The 25,980-nt window shown below is 33.6% G+C and overlaps 3 protein-coding genes across 3 annotated transcripts; all 3 read left to right on the top strand.

The window, feature by feature from the left end:
* The first annotated feature begins 657 nt into the window (after positions 1-657).
* Positions 658-2,267, top strand: LOC115884488. Its single transcript, XM_030903084.1, has 2 exons — positions 658-1,102; positions 1,174-2,267. Exons 1-2 carry the CDS (start codon positions 658-660, stop codon positions 2,265-2,267), a joined length of 1,539 nt encoding a protein of 512 aa, XP_030758944.1.
* A 446-nt stretch (positions 2,268-2,713) lies between these two features.
* LOC115884487 lies at positions 2,714-4,264 on the top strand. The gene has a single exon (XM_030903083.1). The coding sequence runs from the start codon at positions 2,714-2,716 to the stop codon at positions 4,262-4,264; it is 1,551 nt and encodes a 516-aa protein (XP_030758943.1).
* Positions 4,265-14,688: 10,424 nt separating this feature from the next.
* On the top strand, positions 14,689-25,306 carry LOC115884486. Its single transcript, XM_030903081.1, has 4 exons — positions 14,689-14,692; positions 17,251-17,438; positions 22,430-22,739; positions 24,272-25,306. Exons 1-4 carry the CDS (start codon positions 14,689-14,691, stop codon positions 24,592-24,594), a joined length of 825 nt encoding a protein of 274 aa, XP_030758941.1. The 3' UTR covers positions 24,595-25,306.
* Positions 25,307-25,980: the final 674 nt, after the last annotated feature.

Raw genomic sequence — 25,980 nt, 5'->3', positions numbered from 1 at the left:
TTTTAATTTCAAAGCAGTTTTTTTTATTTTATTTAGAAAGAAAAGCTTGGTACAACTGGAACGCATAGCAGGATATATTTAAAATTTGATTGACAAGATGACAAGTGATTACTTCAAAATATTGTGAAAAAACTGTATAAAAACTGAAAAATGTAATCGAGTTATTTTATTTTAATAAAAACTTTTTTTTTTTTTAATACAAAACAAACAAGAACAAGACACTGCATACCAAAAAAAATATAAAAAGAACTATTATTTACTTTCAAGCTTTATGAAACTAACCGCATTTATGATTATATTTTACTAATATAACTTATGTACAACATACAAATTTGTAATATTCCACAGGAATAAATAAAACAACATAGGTAAATAAAAACAAACTATTTAATAATAATAATAATACACACACACACACACAATCCGTGGGTGTTGCTGGATCTCCTATCGGACACCTCCCTGTGCGAATTGGGAAACGCTCGCCAGATATGGCGGGTACCGGGGAAATAAAATACTCGGGGTGGACAAAAACCAGCACAACAGGACACGACGGGTTTCCATGTCAGGAACGGTACTCCAACAGCGTCTGTTCTTCATGTTAGAAGCGGCTGAATTTATGCCTGGCAGTAGGCGAAAAATGCATTTACCCATTATACTATGGAGCATAATAGAACATTGGAAACGATAGAGCCGCTGCCTGGGGATCGCCAGGGCGTGTCTGGAGCCGGCGCTGGACACGACAGCATGCGGGACGTCGGCGGCAGGGTGTTGAAGAGGCGGGCCCCTGTCGTACAATCAGCTACAGCCCAATTAAACCAGCGTGAAGTGGACGCTTTAGTTGGTAACTACCAAGACGATACCACTCTACCTGATGGCTCGCCCGCTATTAGTAGGGCTGCCCGCAGGAGAGAAAATGGAAAACGTATGAAATGGACGCGAGAATTAAATATTGATATTATGCGATCTTTCTACTACGTTAACCAATGTCAAGATCAACCACTTCCTGGATGGAGAAGCTCCCTCCATGCAGATTTTACCAGAAGACACCCAGATTTGCAAGTGTCGGAACAGAACGTCGTCGATAGGAAACGCGTTATATTGAGTAAACAGTATCTGACCGTTGATTAAACCAAAAAATATCAAAAAGGGAAGTTGGTAACATCCTTCAACAAGAACAAGAATATGGAGATAATGAAAGAAACATATTTCACCGAGACGAAGGTATTCCTGAGGAGCAGGTGGACAGAACACAACAAGAGGCAGAGAACCAGGTACCTCAAGATAATGAAAATGAAGTTGCTAAAGAAAAGTTGGCTGAAACTTTTGAAAGTTTACTGGCAATGTACATTAATACCTGCCCCTTAGAGAGGCCTGCCATACCTGTTCTTCAGAACGTTCGAAAAGCCCAAGGCATAATAGAGAGGGTTAATGCTGTACTGGAAGCCTACACTACACCGGATAAATCATTAGAATACGTTCACTTGGCTCTCTACTGTGCAGCTGTAACGGTTGTGCAGCACAATGGGCAGTCGACTTATTATCCCCGAGCAATATCCTACAATAGGCTTGACCAGATACCAGCCTGGAGAAGAAGGCTTGAGAAGACCATCGATAAACTACGAGGCAGGGCCGATCTAATTGCTGAGTTTTTAAAAGATAAACCCTCCAAAAAAGTCCACCAAAAAGTCAGGACAATTGCAGAAGGAGCCAAAATATATGAAAACCAACCCAACTATCTACAAAAGCTTATAGAACTACAAGATACATACCGCCAAAAGTATAAAGCTAAAGGAGCAAGGCTATCAAGATTCAATGCAACAGATAAAAGAAAGAAACAGAATAACGAGTTCCTAAAAAGCCAGAAACAATTTTTTAGAAAGCTAGAGAATGAGTCTGCAGTACAACAAGATACTGCTGAGGTGGACGTCAAAGCTTTTGGCAATTACTGGTCAGGAGTATGGGCCGAGTCGGAGAGATTTAACCATGATGCTGATTGGATAAGTACCATCGAAGACAAAGTTCTAAATGTGCCTAGAATGGTAGTCAATACATTTTCGAAGGAAGACATCACTGCAGCCATTAAGAAAACCCAAAATTGGAAGACGCCGGGACCGGACAGGATACAGAACTTCTGGCTCAAACGATTCCCAGCTATTCACGGTGCTTTGGCCCGATGTTTCACGCAGGCGCTTGATGATCCACACATTTTCCCAGAATTCCTGTCCAATGGAAACACCGTTTTGTTATTCAAGAAGGGCGATCCTTAAGGGACCCAAAAAATTACAGACCTATCACATGTCTGTCTGTAATTTATAAGTTATTTACGGCTGTAATAAACGAGAGACTTTATCAACATTGCCAAACACACCAAATATTTGAAGCAGAACAAAAAGGGTGTATCAGAGCAGCCTTGGGCTGCAAAGAACAATTGACTATAGATTCTATTATACTAAAACAAGTGCAAAAAAAGCAAAAGAACCTTAACATCTCATATATTGACTACAGCAAGGCCTTTGACTCGGTCCCTCATGACTGGTTACTTAGAGTTCTGGACATCTATAAAGTGTGCCCCCGAATTATAAATACGCTCGGACACCCAATGCGACAGTGGCGAACTGACCTTAAGCTGCCAAGCCGACATATCGGTACAGTACGAATCAAAAGGGGCATTTTCCACGGGGATTCACTTTCACCACTCTGGTTCTGTCTGGCAATGAACCCTATGTCAACACTGCTTAACCACACAACCGCCGGTTACAAGATCGACCAAGGAAACGGAAAGAGACTGAACCATCTATTGTACATGGACGACCTGAAGCTGTATGGGGAAACACCGAGTAAACTCAACTATTTAATAGAAACTGTTCAAGTCTTCAGCATGGACATACGTATGTCCTTTGGTTTTGACAAATGTGCTACTGTCAACATCAAAAGGGGTAAAATTGAAGATCGGCAACAAGTCATATGTAACATTAAGCAGCTTGCGCCAAAAGATACTTACCGATACCTGGGACTAGCCCAAAATTCAACAATTGATCACACAACAATTAAAAGGGAGATTCGTGAGAAATATAACACCAGGCTAATGAAGCTCTTAAATACAAAATTATCTGGATATAACCTGATCAAAGCTATAAACGCTTGGGCAATACCGGTGTTAACTTATTCCTTTGGAGTGGTCAAATGGTCAAATACCGACCTTGAAGATCTCGATCGCCTTACCCGTAGACAATTAACAAAATTTAGAAATCTGCATACAAACTCATCTGTATGTAGGCTGTATGTTCCTCGTAGGATGGGTGGGAGAGGCCTGCTAAACATAAAAGATCTATGCCTAAAGCAGGAAAATGGCATGAGGCAGCGATTTATGTCCTCCAGCTGTGCAATAATGAGGCTAATCGTGGCTCAGGATAAAGGTTACACTCCTCTCAATTTAAGTTGCCGTAACCGGATTGACAAACCCATCTCGATAGAGGAGCGTGTTGCAGGATGGAAAAACGGCGCTCTGCATGGCAGGTATCCAAAGTCGCTCCAGTCTGAGGGGGTCGACCTACATTCGTCATTGGCCTGGCTTAAAGACGGAAAATTGTTTCCTGAGACCGAGGGTTTCATGATGGCCATCCAGGACGGAGTTATGAGGACCAGAAACTATGAAAAGAACATTTTAAAACAAGACGTAGTTGATGTATGTAGAAAATGCTCTATGAGAGGGGAGACAATAGAACATATCACGTCTGGTTGCTCTACCTTAGCAGATAATGCGTATCTTGGACGTCATAATCAACTTGCCAAAATTATTCATCAACAACTTGCCATAAAATCAGAACTCTTGAGCAAAACATCACCTCCCTACTACAAGTACTCCCCGCAACCCGTCCTGGAATCTAGGGATACTGTTTTATATTGGGATAGACCAATTATAACCGATCGGACAGTGGACCACAATAGACCCGACATTCTTTTTATCGATAAGATCAATAAAACGGGCGTTATAATTGACATAGCAGTACCATTATCCCGCAGGATAAAACAGACAGAAACAGATAAAATAACAAAGTACGAAAATTTATCATATGACTTAAAAAACGTGTGGAATCTTAAGACCGTAAAGATCTTACCGTTCGTAATTTCGGTGGAGGGAATTATTAGCACAGAATTCCAAAAAAATCTAAAAGAGATTAATTTACCATGCTCAATTGCAAAAGTAGGACAACGAGCTGTATTGTTGCAGACTTGTCACATCGTCCGAAAATTCTTGAACTAGCTGGGAGGAGCCAAAAGCTTTTTCAGTTAGTCAGCTAAACCGCACCGGACCTGTTCCGAGAAAAAGAATTGGGAATGTATTAATAATATTTATTTATTTCCAAATTATGTTACAAAAAAAAAAAACATAAAGAGAAATATCGTCAAACATCAAAATAAATATTCCAAAGCATATTACACATATTTTACAAAGATTAGATAAGTCTACTTACATAAACGGGAAAATATATAGAAAAATAAACCTAAAATTTACAATATTGGATATAATTCAACAATATTTCCTTAATCCTAATTAACCATTGAAATTAAAAAATTCTGGCAAGCTATAAGGCTCTATTTAATAAATAATTTTTTAACTTAAATTCTCTTAAATTCGCTTAACTTTCCACAGAGTCTAAGTGTTAAGGGCAGTTCATTATAAAACTTTAAACACATATACAAAGGGTTTTTTTCCGTAATCGCAAGTTTATGAGCGGGATAGTTCTTTCTAGTATTGTACTGATGTATTATGTTACTCTCAAAACATTCTCTATTCATGTAAAAAATATACTAAACATTCATAAATATATAATGCATATACTGTCATAATTTTTTCACTCTTAAAGATCCCTCTACACGATTCGTTGAAATTAATTTTTCTTACAGTGTATTACCCTTTTTGTGTTACAAACAGTCGTTGTATTTTGCTGTTGCTGCCCCAAAATATTATCCCATAGCTCATGACGGACTGAAAATTGGAATAATACAGTGTTTTTAGTGTTCTCTCATCCATATATTTGCTTATTACCCTAATTGCATAGCACACTGAACCCAGCTTTTTCAAAAGATATTCTATATGATTACTCCAATCTAAATGCTCATCAATTATTATTCCTAAAAATTTCGTGTGGTCAGGATATTAACATATTTTTAGTCGAACTACATATAAGTGGTCTATTTGTTCGTGACAATTTTGTTCGAAAAATGATGACATTTGTTTTATCGGAATTCAGAATAAATTATTTTCATTGAACCATCTAGACACATTATCTAATAAAAATTTTGCTCTAAATAATCTGGTAGGTGTTTTTTCCAATTAACAGATTGGTATCATCAGCATAATTAATTATGTTTTGGTTTTGTCCATTTACTGCCAGATTTAAGTCATTTAGGAATAATAAAAACAAAAACTGGACCCAATATACTACCCTGAGCTATACCGATGTTATTTGTGCGTATCTGGGATTTATATATTTTACCTTCATTGGTAATAGAAACTTGTTGTTTTCTGTTATTAAGATATGACTGTAGCCACTCGAGAGACTTCCCTCTAAATCCGTATCGTTCCAATTTTCTTAAGAGCAATTCTCGGTCAAGACAGTCGTGGGCTTTAGAGAGACCCAAAAACATCCCTAGTGCCAATTCCCCACCTCCATGTGTTCCAAAACTCTCTGAACAAATTCAAAAATTGCTGTTTGAGTAGATTTCCCTTTTAAATACCCGTGTTGGTTTTGGCGTATCAAGTTACATTCTTTAATAAAAAACATCATTCTACTTAACATTGCTAACTCCAAAGAGCTTTGAAAACCCGGAAGAAGACTAATTGGCCTGTAATTATCTATTAACTTGGGATCGCCTTTTTTATGTATAGGTTTTATTAGTGCGGTTTTTAGCTCTTGTGGAAATATGCCTGACTTAAAGGAGCTGTTTATTAAATAACACAATACATCTTGACAAGTACCAGTTGACAATTTGATCAAGCTTGTAGAAATTTCATCATTACCACTACTATGTTTATTTTTTATTTTTGCATTTATATCAATTAATTCTTGAGGCGTTATTGGTCTTAAAAAACATTGATTTGCCATTAATTTCAGTGTTAATGCTATAGCCGCTTGGTAAATTTTGTAATAGATTGGGAACAATTGATAATAAATGCTCATTAAATGTTTCAACCATTTGTTGTCCATTTTGATTAAGATTATTTGGAGATGCATCTTTATTATTACCAATTATTTCCTTACATATGCTCCACATACACTTCACTTTATTATCTGATTTTTCAACTCTGCCCTGATATGACATAGCTCTACATTGCTTTAATAATATGTCATATTGTTTTTTATATTTTTATATAATTGTAATAATGGTAATGTTTCGAGAGTGGTAGTAAATATCCATTTTTTTTCTATGTTCTAGAATTAGTGGATTACTCATATAAATGTTTTTTGTTCTTTATTGATACTAGCTTTAAAGGAAAATGTTGGTTAAAAATTCTGTGAATATATTTTATGAAAAGTACACCACTGTTTATCAGTATCGTTATCTTGAACTTCATATACACTGGCCCAGTTTTGTTCGCTCAAGGATTCCAAAACAATTTTTTTATTAAAAAAAAAAAAAAAAAAAAAATAATTACTATTTTTAATTATTGGTATTATTTTAAACACAATTTTGGGGCTGTGTGATCAGATATGTGTGATTCAAAAACACATGTTTTTATATCTATATTTGTAAATATATTATCTATGCAGCTAGAGCTATGTTCAGTTATTCGTGTGTTTTCTTTTATTGTATTTACAAAATTAAAACTATACATAAGAGACATTAGTTCACTTTTTATTTATTGTCTTTTAATAATTCAATGTTGAAATCACCTGTTATAAGAGCAGTCATATTTTTAGACAGAATATATGTTAAAACATGTTCCATTTTACTAAAAACTAACTATGTTACCTGATGGTGGTCTGTAAATCACTATCACTACTATGTTCATCCCCCGAAATTGACACTGAATAGGGGCACATTCAAATGTTCCCGTCTCTGACAATTTGTTAAACTCTTCGATCACATGCGTTTTGACTGTCTCCTCGACATATATTGCTACTCCTCCGTGTTGTCCAGCTTCTCGGCAGTACTGATTTTGAAGTCGAAAAATTATTAATTTTGATTTCTCCAACTGTTCCATCGATTTCCAGTGTTCACAAAAACACAATATTTTTGCACCCGGATTGTTTTGCAGCATGTAATTTATTTTATCCACGGAGTTTCCAATAGACTGTATGTTTTGATGTATAATACTGATGTCCTCAACTTTATTATCAACTATATTAGGGCTTAATATATTTTATTAACTGTTTTGTATATCTTGCTGTAAAAAATGGTCGTATGTTGTATGATTTATAGTTTTCTTTACTTGAAGTAGAAATGCTGGACATTTTTGATCCCTGGCACTATGTTTACGATCAACTAGCCTAAGTCTTTTACAATTAGGACAATCTAAATTGGTTTCTTCCGAGCAATCCTTCGGGTGATGACTTCCTCCACATTTGTGACAACATTCTGGTGATTTGCAGTACTTAGAAACATGCCCAAAATTGCAACATTTAAAACATATTGCTACATTAAAATATTCCGTGACATATGCTTTCATCAAATCAAAACTTAAATTATTCCCTTTCATGATCCATTTAAAAAGCGTCGGTGGTACTTGAAGAACCCAGTTTTCTTTATGGATGTCTCTGCATGGTTTTTAGTAATATATTTATCTTGTGTCTTTATGTCATTTCCAAAATTATCCTTGATGTCAGAGTTTTGTTCAATTAATTCATTAATAAATTGGTCAGAAGTATAACCTTTATCTATGCCAGTAACCATTATCATTGGAAACGTATTTTCTTTTTTCCTTGAGTTGGAAATTACTGTTCGTACTGAGACTATCTTTAATTTTTCGTTGCTGATCAACATTATGAAATTGCATGACTACTCCGCCACTCTCCAGTTGTTTTACTCGTTTAACTGTTTCTCTTATTTGGTTTGCCTTTAAATTTTGTTTAATTTCTTGCACTACTGGGTTTAGGGATTTTTTTTCTTTTTCAATTTTAATTAACAATTCATATTTTTCTTCTTTAGTAGGTGTTTTCCATTTAGGATTCATTTGTGTCTCCTCACTGTTGCTTGTATTATTATTCTGCTTTGATTATTCAGTTATATGTCCTGCTGAGTCTTACTCTTTACTTCATTGCTAATAGTTTGATTACTTTCTAATGGATTTCCTTTCAATTTTTCAACAGTTTGTTTCAAACTTGCATTTTCTTTCTCAAGTTGCCCCACATTATATGATAACATGGTAACTAATCTATGTACGTTAAACAGCGCATTTTCGGATTATATTTGTTTCATTTTTCTGTACAAACGCTCACTTCTAAATAGTTGTGTATCACTCCCAAATAATCTAGTAGTCCTTCTAACGCATTGTTGTGTTATTTTTAGAATTTTGTTCAGTTTCTGTAGAGTCGTTATATTTGTTTGTATTTTGTAAATTGTTTTTCGGAATTTTTTTCCGTATCTTGTTCTGTTCCAAATTACCTGGGCTGGAATCAGACCTAGTTCTTTTCCTACTCTGTTGCTCAGTATCCTGTGATATATCAACACTCGAAATGGAACATGTGGGTGATCTCATTATAGAATGCCGTGGTTTAAAAATATTATTGGTCCCCTCATTTTCTTTTGTTTCCAGAAACACTTCGGTGTCTTTTTCAGTATTCCTCTGTATATCGACATCACTTAATTTCTTTTGTGCTCGGGTTTTAACGCTATCAGCCTTGCCTTTTTTTGTAAGATCTTGAACGCTTTTCCTATCACTGTTAATCGATGTTGTTCTCTGTTTTTGCAATGGAATATTAGGTTTATCGGATTCATGCGAACTGTTTTTACCGCTGCTACTTGCACTCATCTTATTGATAATTTCTATCAAAATTTAACGCAAACTATTACAAAATTACTATGTAAATTAAATAGAAATCACGAGAGCTTCACTAAACACGTCCGCACAGTCTGGTATCTATAGAACTACTTCTCTTAATAACATTTAACTAATTAAATTACACTTAACTAATTCTCTCTAATAATAACACATACCAAATTTTATACCTTACAGGTTGATTAATTAACTTTAATCTTAATTTTTTTAAACCAGTACATTTTGACATTATTTTTCTGCAGTACTAAAATCCATTATTTACCTCTCGTGTGATGTCGATATTTTACAGCTACTCCAGTTTTTAGTATGTGTTTAGTTTGATCCTTCTACCATATACGAGATCACTTATCTACATACATACTTACATACATACATACAAAACTTATCTACAACGAAATGGTATACAAACTTTATCGATGGCAACTTCATTGGTGTATAAGACTTTTTGCCTGGGCAGCGAGTATTAACCATAAACTGTGCTCTGGGTCTACAGTTAATTTTCACTCGATTTTTCCTCCACTTGACTTCAAAAGACACAAAACACACGTAATAATACGAATCAAAATGCATCATCTTCCAAAACGCAGGGTATGGCGTAAGGTATTAAACAAAAGCGACAGAAAAATTATAACCTATAATTTGGCAAGACTTTGACAAGCGTCAAAAATGACAAAATCTAAAGGCGAGTTCATACGCATCGGTGTCCGTTTGTCGTTCATCGTTCCGTCAAACCAATAGTAAAATGAAATACGATCTGTCATTTTTTAAATAAACCAATAAAACTGGTTAAAAACAACAAGACACGACGCTTGACGGATTTATATTTAAACCCATCCATAGATAACTTAAAAATTATTAGAAACTTTTTTTAGTAAAATAAATAGATTGGTATGGGACGTCATCTGCTTTTCTTCTGTCATCGTCTGTCGAAATCTTACCTGAGAAAAAAAACAGAGTTATAGATATAAGGCAATTTTAACAGTTGCTATGGAAAAAATTATTGAACGACGCATCATCACTGGATATCACTGGTGTGAATCTTATAGAAGTAAAGAGGAACTCTGAAGTATTTATCAATACACACAACCAGCACATTTTATTTATTACTTAATTTAAAAGAACAATTAAATCAAAGGCCTTAAACTGATTTTAAAATGTGTACAGAAAAAAAATTCCTTTCACTCACAGGAAATCTAAGAAAATAAAACAGTTCTGTATAAAGGTTTGATACGGTTCGATCGCGAGACACTTGATTGGCATTTTTGACGGTTGATTTCTATCAAAATACAGCGAGAATCTTTATTTCTTTCGGAAAATTTAGATCGAAATAACAGATAGACAAGAAAGAATTTGAATTTTCAATCTAGGCTAATTCGTCAATAAAAATTTCTTATCCGCTCAGATAAACATAAAATGTTTAAAATAATTATAACAAACTAGCGTGTACCCGCGACTTCGCGTCGAATTAATCATTTGTAATGGTGATGATAAAGCAAAGCAAGAATTTCCATTAACATACAAACTGGATAAAATTTTCTCACATTTATGTCAGCATGAGAAAAAACAATATGGCGATATTACTATATAACTTGGCAATATTTGAGAGGTAAGTAGTTTCATCTCGTTGGAATTTGACTTTCGAAAAATCCGTTTGCCAAAAATATCTAAGCTTTTTACGTCAAGCAGTTTAAGCAGAATCGTGGTTAATGAATTACTCAACTTTATGAAACACCCTGTATGATTTTTTAAAAAATTTCAAAATATGTAAAGAAACAAAATAAATTATGCGTGTCCAAGCGTTTTCCCGAAAGATTAACCGTTTTTTAAATAACAAAAAATATTGTAATATTTGAGGGGCGTTTTCACCCTCTTGGAATTAGAGATTCGAGAAACCCCTCCTTATCGAACCTTTATACCGTACAGTCAATCCGTTTGCCAAAAATCAGCTTTAAACGTCAAGCAGTTTATGCAGAATCGTGATGAATGGTCGTATTTTATGAAACACCCTGTATAATTTTTTAAAAAATCTTAAAATATGTAAAACAACAAAATAAAATATACGTGTTTAAGAGTTTGTCCGAAAAACTCACCGGTTTTTAAATAAAAAATATTTTAATATTTGAGTGATAGTTTCACCCCCTTAGAATTCGAGTTTCGAAAAATCCCTTCTTATCGAACCTCTACACCCTAAAGTCAATCCGTTTTCCAAAAATCAGCTTTTTACTTCAGGCGCTTTAAGCAGGATCGTGATTAATCAATGACCAGATTTTTCGAAACACCCTTAATACATTTTTAAAAAATCTTAAAATATGTAAAAAAACAAAATAATATATATGTGTTTAAGCGTTTTTTCGGAAACTTGACCGTTTTTTAAATAAAAAATATTGTAATATTTGGTGGGTGGTTTCACCCTCTTGGAATTGGAATTTCGAAAAATCCCTTCTTATCGAACCACTACACCCTAGAATCAACCTGTATGCCAAAATTGCGCTTCTTAAGCTGAGTGGTTTGAGCGGGATCGTGATTAATCAGTGGGTTTTATATATTAGTATAGATTAGTATAGATTTCTATAATTATTATTATGTGATTTATCAATAAGGTCTAAATATGTTTTGAACTTCTGTTAGCCAAAAAAGAATGAGTGTAAATAAAACCATTAACATTTTACATAAAATATTCAAACACGTAACATACGAACACCATTTGTTTGTTATTACTTATCCAAAATGACGAAAAAAACTGTAAAATGTCACCTTTCAAACGGTACCACTTGTTGAAGAATTTTTAGAATTGCTAAAAATATGTATTGACCTCTCTGTAGTTCTTTTATATAACGGTAAGAGGTCTTAATATATTCGAGTAAAGCCGGTGACAACAAAAACGCAAAAAAAAACTGTTACAATGCCCTGCGAACCGCACGAAGAACTGCTTAAAAATAATCTGGGTTATCTGATGAGTTGGTGTAATTTTAATTAGCACAACTAAAATAAATCCAAAAGGTGTGTAGATGGTCACTTTGGCAAAGAATTGTGGCTTTAAATCTTCACAATTTTGATATTTTAGAAATAAAATTCATTATTTTTTTTTCAAACTCAGTAAGCATTAGAACTTGAACCTCAACTTTCATGTTACAGATTTTTTTTTCTATACAGCACACGATCACAGCTTATTTAGCACCAGCTGGTCATCTTTCCTTAGTCTAAATCATTTTTGTTAACTAAATTTGAAGGAAGCTCAGAACCCAACTTGTTACACAACATAAGATAAGCGAATATCTAGCTATGTAGTGCATAGCATAATTATCGTATGAAGTCTGTAGGCTGGTTGTGAATAGACTCTGATATTATCACAATACAAGGTACATTCTGTGATATTATGTAATTTAAATACTAAAACATTAATTTTAGAAAAATATCTAATAGTCTCTAATCATCTTATATTCTGTGTTCCTCATTCCTGGAACACAGAATATAAGATGGATTGGAACAATACAAAGGTATTGATAGTATATTGAACTTATCTAAAAAATGTCTACTCTGTTTAGTGAAAGAAAGAATGACAGTACTTGTCTGTCATTTTAATCCAACAGTAAATTATTTTTCTGCCATTTCTTCAAAGGTTATTTAGATTTCATAAAAAGACATAGACCTAAGAAAGAAATGATATAGATACAAAGGTACCTACATTAATATAATTAAATTGTAACTGTAAACTTACAATATATGTATATGTGGGTTCTTATTATGAGAATATTTTTATAGTCTGTCTAAATGCAACACACAGGTATCATTTTAAAGTTACTTCCTTAATAAAGATATAGAAAAATAACTGTGAGAAATAAATTTTATTCAATTATTAATTAAGAAAAAATAATTGTTTTAAATATAATGATTTGAGGAAAGAATGTTATATAAATGCATTATTAAAAAGATTGTCAAAAAGTATAAGGAATCGTGTAAATTAAATCATTAAAAAATGGTTATGGATATATTTATGTATGTTAGTGTTTTACTTGTTATTATTGCTGTACTGTGATGTTAAAATTTTAACAAACTGCCTAACGAATTTTTTATTTTATTTTTTTTTATTTTTGCCACAATTTTTCGAAAAATGTTGATTTATCGCCAAAAAAATCATAACCTTGTGGATTAGGTTAGGTTGTGTCACTTTGATTCTCTTGACAATATTTAAATTTTTTCGATAAAATATGACAAAAAATATAAAAAAAATGAAAACAAAATTAATTTTTGATTTTAAATAAGGTGGCTTCTGCTACTGCCGCAAAATTATATGACCGCCGGAATATTACAGCCATCCGGTAGCCTTAAAGATCGTCGGATATCTAGTTTCCCTGCGTCACTTTACGTCACTTTATTGTAAGGATATCTAGTTTCTCTGCGTCGTTCTTACGTCACTTTAAACACCCAAAAAGTCGGACAATCAAGCATTTTGTGACAATATAGTTCCATATGTTTCTATAAAGTTCCGCCTACCTCTCATCTCAAAACAATTTAAAAACACTAATTTTTTATCTAGGAGCCTTGGAAAAATATAATATTTGATCATTTAATGTTTTTCGTGTCTTGCCCTAACTGGTTAAAAGATGCCTAAATTGTATTTTTAATCATATCTCAATTTTTTCAAATGGAACGAGGATGACTTATTAGCATATTTGAAAAAAGCATTTTTACGAATAATTTGGTACTACACTTGGTATTTCGAGTTAAATTGCCGTTATGAACCGATGTTACAATTTCAAATAAACCATATGAGAAAATGTCATATTATGATATGTCATTCTATTCAGAGTGTCATTTTCTATTGAATTAAGCAAAAAATATTGAGGGTGTCATTTAAAAATCAAAAGTTGTCTTTTCCGGTGAAACATGAAGTAACCAAAATCAATTGAATAAAAAAATGATGAATGAGAAAATCGAATTTTTACTTTCACCCTAATCTGATTTACTTCAATTCCAGTCTCCAAAATCTCATCTAATTCTGTTACAAAATCATATAAAAATTCTTGTAATGGGTTGATCGCAAGGATATTCATGCATTTTTAGGAGTATCGGCCAAAATTCTAATGGAGAACTCTTAAATGGAAGCAAGCCGTCAACATTAAAAATTAGAGACACCGATTCTAGGTTGGTCTCTTCCTATAAACGTGCTACTAAAATCTTCCTTATTCCATTGTACCAAAATTCTCCATTTCCAATTGGAACAATGGCACAATATCTCGGTGTACTCAATAAAAGTCCTGCTGTTTCCTGGCAATGATGTTAAGCCTTCATTTTTTAGTATACCAAGTAAATCTGTTAAAGCAATGTGGCTAATTTGGTGTTTTAATGGCCAACGCCTTAGTTCCTGTCTTATGTTACTTTTTTCTCTGAGCTCTGTTTTATCTTTAAATTCATCAGTAGTCACCAACTCGACATTCCTAGAAAATGCAGCTATAAGAACTTTACAAATATATAGAAAATACGACAATTATACATAATAATAATATGTATATGAATTTCAAAAAAAAAATTAAAATAATTTATTGTCATATCAAAGCCCAGTCATACTTCTCTAAATTTAATCCAATAAACCCTTTATCCTGGTGAACTTGTCTAGGAAGTTCCACTAGCAGCGCAGTGAACAAACAATTTTATTGATCTTTGTTCTTGTGGTAACGGACAGGATGGGTAAATACGCGATCTGCTACTATAAAGAAATATTTTTTAGTATCCACAACTTTATAGTAGCAAGACGTCAATAGAAGTATAGTACCCGTTACTTTATAGTAACAAACCATAGTCGCAGCTACTATTTTGGGACCAACAATTAGTACCCAAATACCTCGTAACTTTAAGACCCAAAATATAGGGTACTGCGACTATTCTGCGACTAATCATGGGACTATATAGTAACAAGTACTTCATTCACCCATTTTAGTAGCACAGGCTGGTAGCCGTTTCGTATTTATTGTCACTATGTAGATTTTGCCACTTAGTGGTAACAATGAAAGGATTTGCGTAGTTCCAGTTACTAGACGCAACAACCCATGATTGGAACTATCTGTGTTGCTTGGGATATGAAGTCTTTATGGAGACATCTTTATAGCAAAGAAACTAATCTATATATTAGGCTTGAGTTTACTATATCGCGTGGTTATACGGATCCTGAAGTTGCGGAAGCATCTGTGTAGACTGCTATCTCTTTTCTGCAGAATAACAATAACTGAAAAAAGTCTCAGAAAATGTGATGTCCGATAATTTTCCGTAATAAAAGTAAGCATGCTCTAGATTCTTTAAACCTGCATCTCGATGACGATTACGTCACATATCGCCAATGTAACTAGACCTCGCATTTTTCCCTATAATCCTCTTTTTAGTGTGGATACTTAACAAATTTCTTGAGAATCTGTCTGTTCGCCACAAACAATCTCGTTTACCGCTCGATACGCACCAGTTTGCATCTAAGCCGACTTAATAGATGCGAACATAACTTCTTCTCGGTAACTTTAAAAAGCGGAACACATGCATTAGACGCCGCGCCGTCCAATTTGTCCGAACAGTTGTATAAAAGCTGCCGTTCGATGGCAGAATGGATGTTATTCAAACTATCCTGTCAACCATAAAGGCTGCTAAATGGTCTGCAACAATTTTCCTGACAGCGACAATGTTCCATCGGGCTGAATATAACGCGAGAAATGGTTTGGTTTTATTGTAATTACTAACGATAGTTAAATAACGATTGTAGTAAATGTAAAGTTAACTTTTATGATCCATTTGACTCACTTTCGTCGATTCAGAGAATGGTTTAGAAGTTTAGATAAAACGGATTTATTCAGGGTGGTTCAAAAAACCTGTGCCATCTCTCGTGGGGAGATTCCTCATGTAAAAATAAGATTTATTTTTCATATCAACATAGGTCCGATTCTGATTTGTTTCATAGCTGCAGGGTGTTAAAATCTTAATATTCTTTTTAATTTATTAGAATTTTCTTCCAATTTTGAGGTTAAAAGTTACTACAAATGCGACATATTTTAATGCTAAGAAAGTGTCGACATATTCACCAGGGACGTGCATATGGGTTATCACTACAATATTTTTCTAAAAAAGACATGTACAGCTGGTCCAAAAAAAAATGAATACGACTCTTTACACATTTTTTCGAATATTTGGGCAGTGTATATTTATTTGTCAAGTATTTTGACATGTTAAAGGTTATTGTGACATTGTATAAAGCAACTTTGCTTTTGACAAAGTGAAATTAGAGAAATGGGGGACTGGTGTCATAGAATATACTGCCCGAAATAATAAAAATGTTTTAAATCGTATTCAATTTTATTGGAACCAGCTGTACACCACTTGTTAGCGAAATAGTGTAAGCAGTATAAAGCCGATTAAAAGTCATCTCTTAATATTTTGTCGATTTCGGCCTCCTTGATGAGATAAACGTAATTTTATTAATTTGCCTTGATCCAAGTCTAATAGCAACGTTTAAAAACTTTTAATATCATTAACTTGCGAAAGTTTTAAATAAGAACTCATTGATTCCTCATCAAAGAATATTAAAAAAAAATTCTATAGACATGGGTATGAAAATGCATAGTTTTAGAGTTACAGGGTGTTTCCACAAAAAAATTTAAAATTAAGTTTTTTGTAATTATCTTAAATAACATATTACTTTTTATTTGAAATTGCTGTAGGTTGGGCTAATACTAATAATAACTAATGGTAATAATATTTAATAACAAATTAGGTAAAATATATAATTTATTAAATTGCCTTTATCTCATCAAGGAGGCTGAATTCGACAAAATATCAAGAGATAACTTTTAATTGGCATTAAACAGCCTATACAATTTTGATATCGAAAGAAAAAAGTCAGTGGCGCACATGTTTCTTTTTTGTCCCTAATAAATTTATCGATACTTTTTTAGCATTAAAATATGTAGCACTTATAGTAAATTTTACCTTAAAAATTTCATTCGCATCACTAAAAGTACTTAGAAGAAAATTATAGTAAATCGAAAGATTATTAATACTTTAACACCCTGTAGCTACGAAACAAAGTAGAATCGGACCTATGTTGATATGAAAAATAATACTTATTTTTACGTGAGGAATCTCCCCAGAAGAGATGGCACATGTTTTTTGAAACACCCTGTATATGATGATACTTTAGCTGTCTTCCGTTTTTACCTTGTCTGAATTGTTTAATATTACGGAAAACGTTTCTTGAAAAATATTTGCAGGATGCAAGGAAAAAGAGATCAGGGTCCATCTAAAAGAGATTAGTCCGAAAGTTATCCGTTCTGGAAATATTTCCAAAAAGATGGTGGCGACGTTTGTCTTAAAACCGAGTCATTTAACAACAATAATTCCTCTGCAAGATCAAAGAACTGTTACTGCCGATTGGTACATATCTATTTATTTACCGAAAGTAATTGATGATGAGTTTTGAAAAACCAACCCTCAACAACGAATGATCCTTTATCAAGACAAGTTCCCAGAAGGAAACATCGAATTGTTGTACCATCCCCTATACAGTACCGTCTTAACGACTTTTTTACTTTTCCAAAAATTAAGAATGAACTGCCGCGTGGTTGAAGGTTTAAATCCCCTGAAGATGCAGTCAGTGCCGTTAAAAACACAATTTTAAGGGTATATACCAACGAGCGAGTGGAAACTGCTTTCAGAATTGTTTCGCGTCGTTCATATTGTCAAGGTCAAGGTGTATTACTGGTTGCATAACTGCATTACTGCTACATAACCGCAACGTGCATTGAGGAACCTGGCGAATTCGCCAAAAAGTAAAAGAAAATTACAGAATTCTTTAGAAAATTCCAGAAACCATCGCCAGGGGGTATATTAGGCCCGCGCTTTGACAGTTGGACCAGTCTGAATATAGTCTGAAGTCTGAAGTTTGATAATACCGCGAAATACCGTTAGAGTAATAGTAGTTGCATAAATTGTGTTGTAAATAGTATAAGTTGTGTGTACAGAGTGAGACAAATAAATTCGTTACGTATTTTATCGTGAGTTTAAATAGTGGACCCACGGAATCCGTAACAATATTGTCGCGTCCTTTATAAAATCAGGCGATTTTAAAGCACAGTGCATTCACCAACTAATAGAATAATATCATTTATCTCAGATGTAGGATAAGTTTCCATTTTCGGAAAATTTCCCAGATTTTTTTTAACTGACACAAAATGATAAGTACTTGCTAAAGTTGAACTAATTAGACACCTATATGTTGAAGAAACGCCAGACATGCTCTCAGTCACCTATATTTTATCAAATAATAAATATCTATACTCACACTAAATCATAAAAATGAAAATATCTAGGAAAATCTTTGTTTGGGGGGTAGGCAACCTTAAAAGTATTTTGAAGAGACATGAATTCCCCATTGAATATCGGAATAATATATTGAGTGTTCCATTTAAACTAAAAGAGTAACTTTTGTTTTAAAGGTGACCAATGTCAACATTAATTTTGCCTCACCCTGTATAACTTTTTGGGTCAGGTTTTAATTTGATTTAAAGTACAATAGTTATTTTAACTACATATTAGGCTATACCGGGTAAATTCCAATTTAGGTAGCTTTTATTGAAATTTAAAAATTGTTCTTCATTTTCACAAAATGTGAAATATATCTCAAAATCCTTACATTTCAGTCATATACTTCCCTAATAAAACTCACCTTTATTTTTCTCCTAGAATCCAAAAATTAATTAATATATAGGGTGTTCCATTACAACAAATACAACTTTAATGTCCCATACAGCACATTAAATCACATTTACGATGTGTTTACATTATTAGATGTAGACACAGGGTGACACAATTCCCCCGATGTAAATATGCTACGTTTACACATTGTAGTTCAACACGTATGCACAAAGGTTAAACGTCCGCCTCACAATGTAGCCACAGTATAGCATTTACGTATACACAAAGTAAGGGATACACAGTGTGCCGTAGGATACACAGTGCACGTTTAAACTCTGTTTACACATTGCAGTTGTGACTACCGCGTGTATACTATGTATTTTGCTTCGTATATACATCTTGTGTTAGATAAAACTACTTCTTATGAACGAATTTAGGAAATAATACAAGTTTTGATGCCTAACTTTTCCTTCTTTTTAAGAAATATTTATTCGATGATACCAATTATATCTTTTTAGAACGAAAATTAGGAAGGCAAAACTTTGTATTTTCCAAAAGTATCTCGATCGTAAGTTCAAGAGAAGTAGCCTTAAAATTGTTCCATTTTTGTTTTGCATTAAATGTACGATTTTCTTCCATAAAATGGACTAAGTGGTTAAAAAATAAAATTCTTATATTTCTTTATATCATGGAACGCAATAGCGCAAATAACACAATAATAATAATTATTTACACTGCAGGAACCAGAAGTAAGAAAACACTGTAAAAGAACAGAATTTGTATCAAAATGTATTAAAAATATAAGTACCTAGTATAACAACATACTAAAATGGTAAACATTGTGTAACTCTTTTTGGGGATATCCTGAAAACTCTCGTTCTCCTTGAAACCTCCGCGTCGTATGAGAGGCCTCTCAAAAGTTACAAGTTGAAAAATGTTCTGTAGTATTAAGTACCTAGACAGTTTTTCATTGCAGAAGAGGTCAGATCAAGTGCGTTAACCAGGAAAAGCAAAAATATCCAACGTTTGCAATCCCATAACACTCGATGTTCGTGTACATCCCACGAATTTCACTTGACTTTTACTTAAAGCGACAAAACTAGATGCAAGGCGCTGAGGCTGAGGTTGTGTCTAATTCTAAGACCACTCGAAATAGGAGATAATACGTAACCTCTCTTAAGAGAGAGAGGATAAATGCATTTGTCAATAATACAACGGTATTAATTATTATTCAACGGGCTTAATGAGAGTGGCGTATATTTCAGTGGCTTCTTGGATTATCATTCGACGTGACTATACAGATTAGCCGTTAGCTCAAGGGGGCAATTGTTATTGAACAATTTGCATCCTTGAGTGTTATATTAGATAACTAATCCTCAAACTTTTAAACTCATCAAATCATCAGTCATGGGCGTAGCATAATTTTTTGTAATTTATATCAATATTCAATTGAACAGAAGTTTTAACACTAAAGCGAGGTTTCCACATGCAAGGATTACTGGCGCCAGTGTTCGCCAGTTTATTGGCGCCACAATTAAATGGGGCCATTACCCGTTTCCACAGGTCTATAGTAAATTTAAAACTGGCATGTCATTACGTTCAGTTTTATGAGACTTTAACACCTTGTTATGCTCTAGGGTGTAAGCATCCCTAATACTTCGAATTTTGGCCTTGGCGGAATTTACATCATAGTTGCTGAGAGAATTAGACATGACACCAACAATTCTTCTCAAGGCTTCATCCCTTTTATTTCGGTCCTTACAATCACTTATTTTATTGTTTCATAAGCAAGGATGTTGTTCGTAGGCTTCCAAGAGCTTTATTATTAATTCATTAGACCACTTTTTTGAAACAAACGACATTTTTACGACTGGAGATGCTCGCTGTATTTTTTACTCATAAAACTGGCGCCAAAAAGTACAGGAGCGTTTAACTTTACTGGCACATGAATTAGTGGCGCCACTAAACTTGCGCCAGTCGATTTTACAGGTTTCCACATACAATAAAACTGGCGCCAGTTGAATGGCGCCAGTAATCCTTGCATGTGGAAACTCCGCTTAATAAAAGATACAATAATTTGTATATCTATCAATATCGATATATATATATATATATATATATATATATATATATATATATATATATATATATATATATATATATATATATATATATATATATATATATATATACATATATATATATATATTTATATGAAATATTTAGTGAAACTGAGCACACTGTTTATTGAGTTTAATAAGAATAATAAATATGTAGTTATCCTGGAAATGACGCAGAAAGAGTAAGACCGTGTCTATCAAGCTTATTTTTTTTAATTTTCAAAATTAAATAACTCGGGAATTTTTTAATCTATACCGGGCGCGTCTCGAAAGTGGCCCAACCCCTATAACTTTTTTATTTTATCAGATAAAAAAACGAGATTTCATATGTTAGTATATGGCATGAATTAGGATTGACTGACGTATTCAATTGATTTTGATCACTTCCTGTTTCACCGGAAATGACTACAACTGACACCCTCGGTATTTTTTTACTTTGTTTGATAGAAAATGACACTCATCTGAATAGAATGCTATATCATATACCAACTTTTGACATTTATGCTTTAAAAAAATTCGTATTTTATATTTCAATCTAGAGTGACAGGGATGTGTTAAAAATGCAAATTTTTAATCAGGAAGCCTTGGAAAAATAGATTTGATCGTCTAATGTTTTTCGTGTCTTGTCCTGGCCGGTTAAAAAATACCCAAATCGTATTTTTAATCATATCTAATTTTTTTCAAATGGAACGAGGGTGGCTCGTTAGCATATTTAGAAAAAGCATTTTTTACAATATTTTGGTACCACACACTTGGTATTTCGAGTCAAATTATCGTTATGATACAATTTCAAATAAACTATATGAGAAAATGTCAATAGTTGACACATGGTATGTCATTCTATTCAGAATGTCATTTTCTATCGAATAAAGTAAAAAAATACAGAGAGTACCATTTAAAAATCAAAAAGTTGTAGTTATTTCGAGTAAAAGAGGAAGTGACCAAAACAATTGAATACCTCAATCAATCTAATTTATGTTATATATACCATACCAAATCGTGTTTTATGTGAAAAAATAAAAAGTTATAAGGAAATGACACTTTTGAGACACACCATATTCGAAACTGTAAATAGAAAATATTTCTGTTTTCGCTAGATATACCACCGCTATTGTTGCACTATGTGACACTTTGTATAATATATTATTTAGGGTGAGTCTTAAATAAGTGCTAATATTTTTACAGGTAGTATATTTCGACCCCACAAAAACAGTTACGAGGTTTTTCAAAAAGAAAAATTGAGAATTTGGAATTTTTGAAAAATGTTCGTTTTTTTAGTTTTTAGTTAAAAAACATAATTTCTTGATAAAATGGTAAAATAGGTAGTCGATTAAATTTACAAGACACAAAACCCAGAAAAGATCCAGTGGTTCTCAAAATTTAAACGAAAAAAAATTTTTAAATTTTCAAATAAAATCTCGGTTATTTTGGACGTATTTAAAAAACAATAAAGAAAAAATATGTTTCTATTGTCGAGATCTACCAGCCCTGAAAATATTTGCACTTATTTAAGACTCACCCTGTATTATATTGTCTGGAGTTTTACTGTGCTCCAAATTTTTTTCAATAATAACAATCACAATAATTTATCTCTTGATTTAAATATCTAAGTGTATTTTTTTCTTATTATTTTCAGATGCTGCCCTTGATATTTCTCCTCACCCTGTATATCAACGGGTTCACCGCAGCTCCATCATACCAAAGACCCCACACGAACGACGAAGAAAACGAAAATTCATCTCGTCATGGGAAAAATATCGGGTTTTTCGATTACATCCAACCCGAGATAGATTTCGAAAGTTACGCCACTGACGACGATTACAATTCGGTGGTGGAAGAAAACGATCTGAGCCGCACTGTTCCAAGCAAAAAGCATAGGCGTCCCCAATATAATTCGCCCATTTATTACATCAGGCTTCCACCTCAACCTTACATGTTTGTCCCAGGTACAGTACAGTATAATTATTACTATAGTTTGTCAAATAAGAGGATCCATGACTTTGACCAGTGACAGTTGTGTCTGTCATTGTAATTCACAGTTTTTTATACTGTGAATTATAATGACAGACTGTCACTGGTCAATTTCAAGGATCCTAGATCATATCATTCACTCTCTACCCCTATGGATGGTACAATTGGATTGTTAAGTTTTTATAACTATTCGGTTCAACTGTAATGTGAAAATCTGTATTATATATATAATAGCTCTAAAAACCTAAAAGGATCATGGCTTGATTGGTTATCTTTCTCCATTTGTTTCTGTCTTTCGCCTTTATTCTCCACCCATCCACTCTTAGCCTTCTCAAGTCCTCTTCTACATCCTTTTTCATCTGATTCTCAGTCTACCCCTCCTTCTCTTTCCACCTATTTCACGTTTCATTATCATACTAGGAATTCTTGCTTCAGCCATTCTTTCAATGCGTCCCAGCCATCTCAGTTTTTGTGCTCTTACTACTCCCATTATACTTGGTGTGCGATATAGTTGCTTTAATTCTTCATTTGTTCTTCTGGTCCATATATTGTCTATCTTCTTTCCTCCAAAAATCTTCCTCAGTATTTTTCTTTCCCAAATCTCTAGCCTCGAACTTTCCGTTGCATTGAACGTCCACGTTTCATATGCATACAGCACTATTGGTCTTATCATTGTTTGGTACATACTGATTTAAACTTTTAGAAATGTTCTTACTCTTAATAATTTTCTGTAGTGCGCTGACACATCTATTTCCTGCCATTATTCTTGCCATAATTTTTTTAGTTATATTTGGATTCCTTAAAAATACGACTCCTAGATATGTGATCGTATCTACTTCCTCAAACTTGTCTCGTTTACCTCTCTCTCACAATGCAATTGTAGACATTTTCTCTTCTCAAAATCCCTATCTGACCACTCCATAAATTTTATTTTCTTCTCATTAAACATTCTCTCTCCTACTTTTTGATTTTGTATAGTCTTTTGGTCACCGATATTGGATCTTCCCGATATCTTGCTAAGATAACTAAACCATCGGCAAAGGCTAAGCATTGGTGTCTTTTTCTATACAGAAGGCCCCCTCTGTTGATTCCCGCATCTTTTACAACTTTTTCTAATATTACACTAAACAGTACTGGAGATAGTGGATCCCCTTGTCTTAGTCCATCCCTGATTATAAATTTTTCCGTTGTTTTCTTGTTTACTTTGACTTCATTTACTGTCTCTTGGAGTGCCAATTTTATCATCTTGGTAATTATTCTGTTAATGCTCTAAACACCTCCGTCCTGTTAACTTTGTCATATGCCTGATGCTGAAATAAGTCGATAAATATGAGCATTGTCTGTTTTCCGTATTCATAACTCTCCGCTTGTATTTCTCCAAGGGTAAATATTTGGTTAGGTTAGATTGGTACTCTCCAATTTTCTCATCAACCTCCTCCACTTTCCTCCATTAGTGAAGGAAAATCTGTATTAAAAAGAATAAAATAATAAATCTTTTTTTTTTCAGGTTTAGGTTACGTGTCGCAGCCTGCTCCGAACCCCATGTCCCAATTCGTCAATTTACCTGTCAATTTCGTGTCCAACGGCAAACCAAGCGGAATCTACCAATGGACGGGGGGAATTGAGATCCCCCCCGTACCATCTCCACACCGACCAGCACCTCCTAAGCCTAAACCAGTGAAGAAACCGCTCAAACCCATTAAACCGGACTCGACCATTCACAGGCTACCTGGACAGTTCTTTTTCAACGGCAAGCCGGACGATATATTTGTCCTGCGGGACTCGTATAATTCGTTGTATAGCGATATGCTGCAAAATTTATATCCTTAAAATCTAAATCTTAGGCGAAAGTAGAAAATATGCAAGTCATATTTTTTGTCATTGGAAATTTCTTTTTACTATACACTGTATACAAACGTTCTACTTGTACCATTGCATTAATTAAACTCCTGGTCTATAAGGATATTTGAATTAGGTATATTGAATTTTGGATTGAGCCAAGAACACTGTTTTTTTTGTTTATCCCTAATGCATCTGCTATGTCCCCTTATGGGAACCCCATCCCTTAATCGCGTAAATATAATCGATTTTTGCTCTGAAGTTAAAGACATGTTTTAAAAATTACGTGACGACACTGACACACGAATTCTGATGACACTGATGAGTTATCAGTTTGAAAGAAAATATTTTATTATAGACCAGCAGATTAAATCATATTTTGTTGTACTACTTTTTTTATCGCAATGGTACATTGTTAAAAATACAGTAAATGACACATATAGTCTGTCCAACGAGACGAGGGAAGTTTTCGACAGACAAAATCTAAAAATTGACAGAAAATGCAATTTACCTATGAACTAAAATGACAGAAACCACTGTCACTGTCATGTACCCTCCCATTGGACAGACTTTATCTACTTTTTTGTTTCGCATTTTGAAACCTAAAAAAATCTATGAATTAAATTTAGACAAATATTATTGTTTATAGATGATTCAAAATATATTTTTTTTAAATGGAATATTTATTATACAAGGCATAAACATTAAAATAAAGAAAATTTAATTTATTATTAAAAATCTATTTAGTATAGGCATCTAAAGCCCCGTTCTCAGAACGACGTCGTGTCGCTGGCGACACAGTTTGACGTTTCAAACAACCAATGGGAGATGTACTAAATTTAAAATTGACAGCTGTTTGAATTTTGTACAAATCTGATTGATTCTTTTGTCGTGTCGCTGGCGACAGTCGCAGTTCTGAGAACGGGGCTTAAGCCCCGTTCTCAGAACTGCGTTGTGTCGCCGGCGACACAGTTTGACATTTCAAACAACCAATGAGAGCTGTACTAAATTTAAAATTGACAGCTGTTTGAATTTTGTACAAATCTGATTGGTTCTTTTGATGTGTCGCTGGCGACAGTCGCTCTTCTGAGAACGGGGCTTAATACATAAAATAATATATTTTGCTCTCTTGACAAAAGAGATTATCCTATGGTATAAATATACAGGGTGAGTTTCCTATGATGTTCTCTATGGGTATCTCGGAAACTACTGGAGATAGAGAGTCATTTAAATGGGGAAAGAATTGCTGTTTTGTGGGGTCATAAATATGCGCCTTTCAGATTTTTGAAAAACTTCATGACTTACTAGATATTTCGAAAAAAACAAATTTTAGCTATTTTTAAAATTGTCCCTATTTCCTTTACAATCTATTTTAGA

The sequence above is a fragment of the Sitophilus oryzae genome, unplaced genomic scaffold (assembly GCF_002938485.1).
Source record: "Sitophilus oryzae breed Bouriz unplaced genomic scaffold, Soryzae_2.0 scaffold_285_pilon_pilon, whole genome shotgun sequence".
Classification (NCBI taxonomy): domain Eukaryota; kingdom Metazoa; phylum Arthropoda; class Insecta; order Coleoptera; family Curculionidae; genus Sitophilus; species Sitophilus oryzae.
Note: the sequence above shows the minus strand (reverse complement) of the source record. Positions and strands in the feature narration are given on the sequence as shown.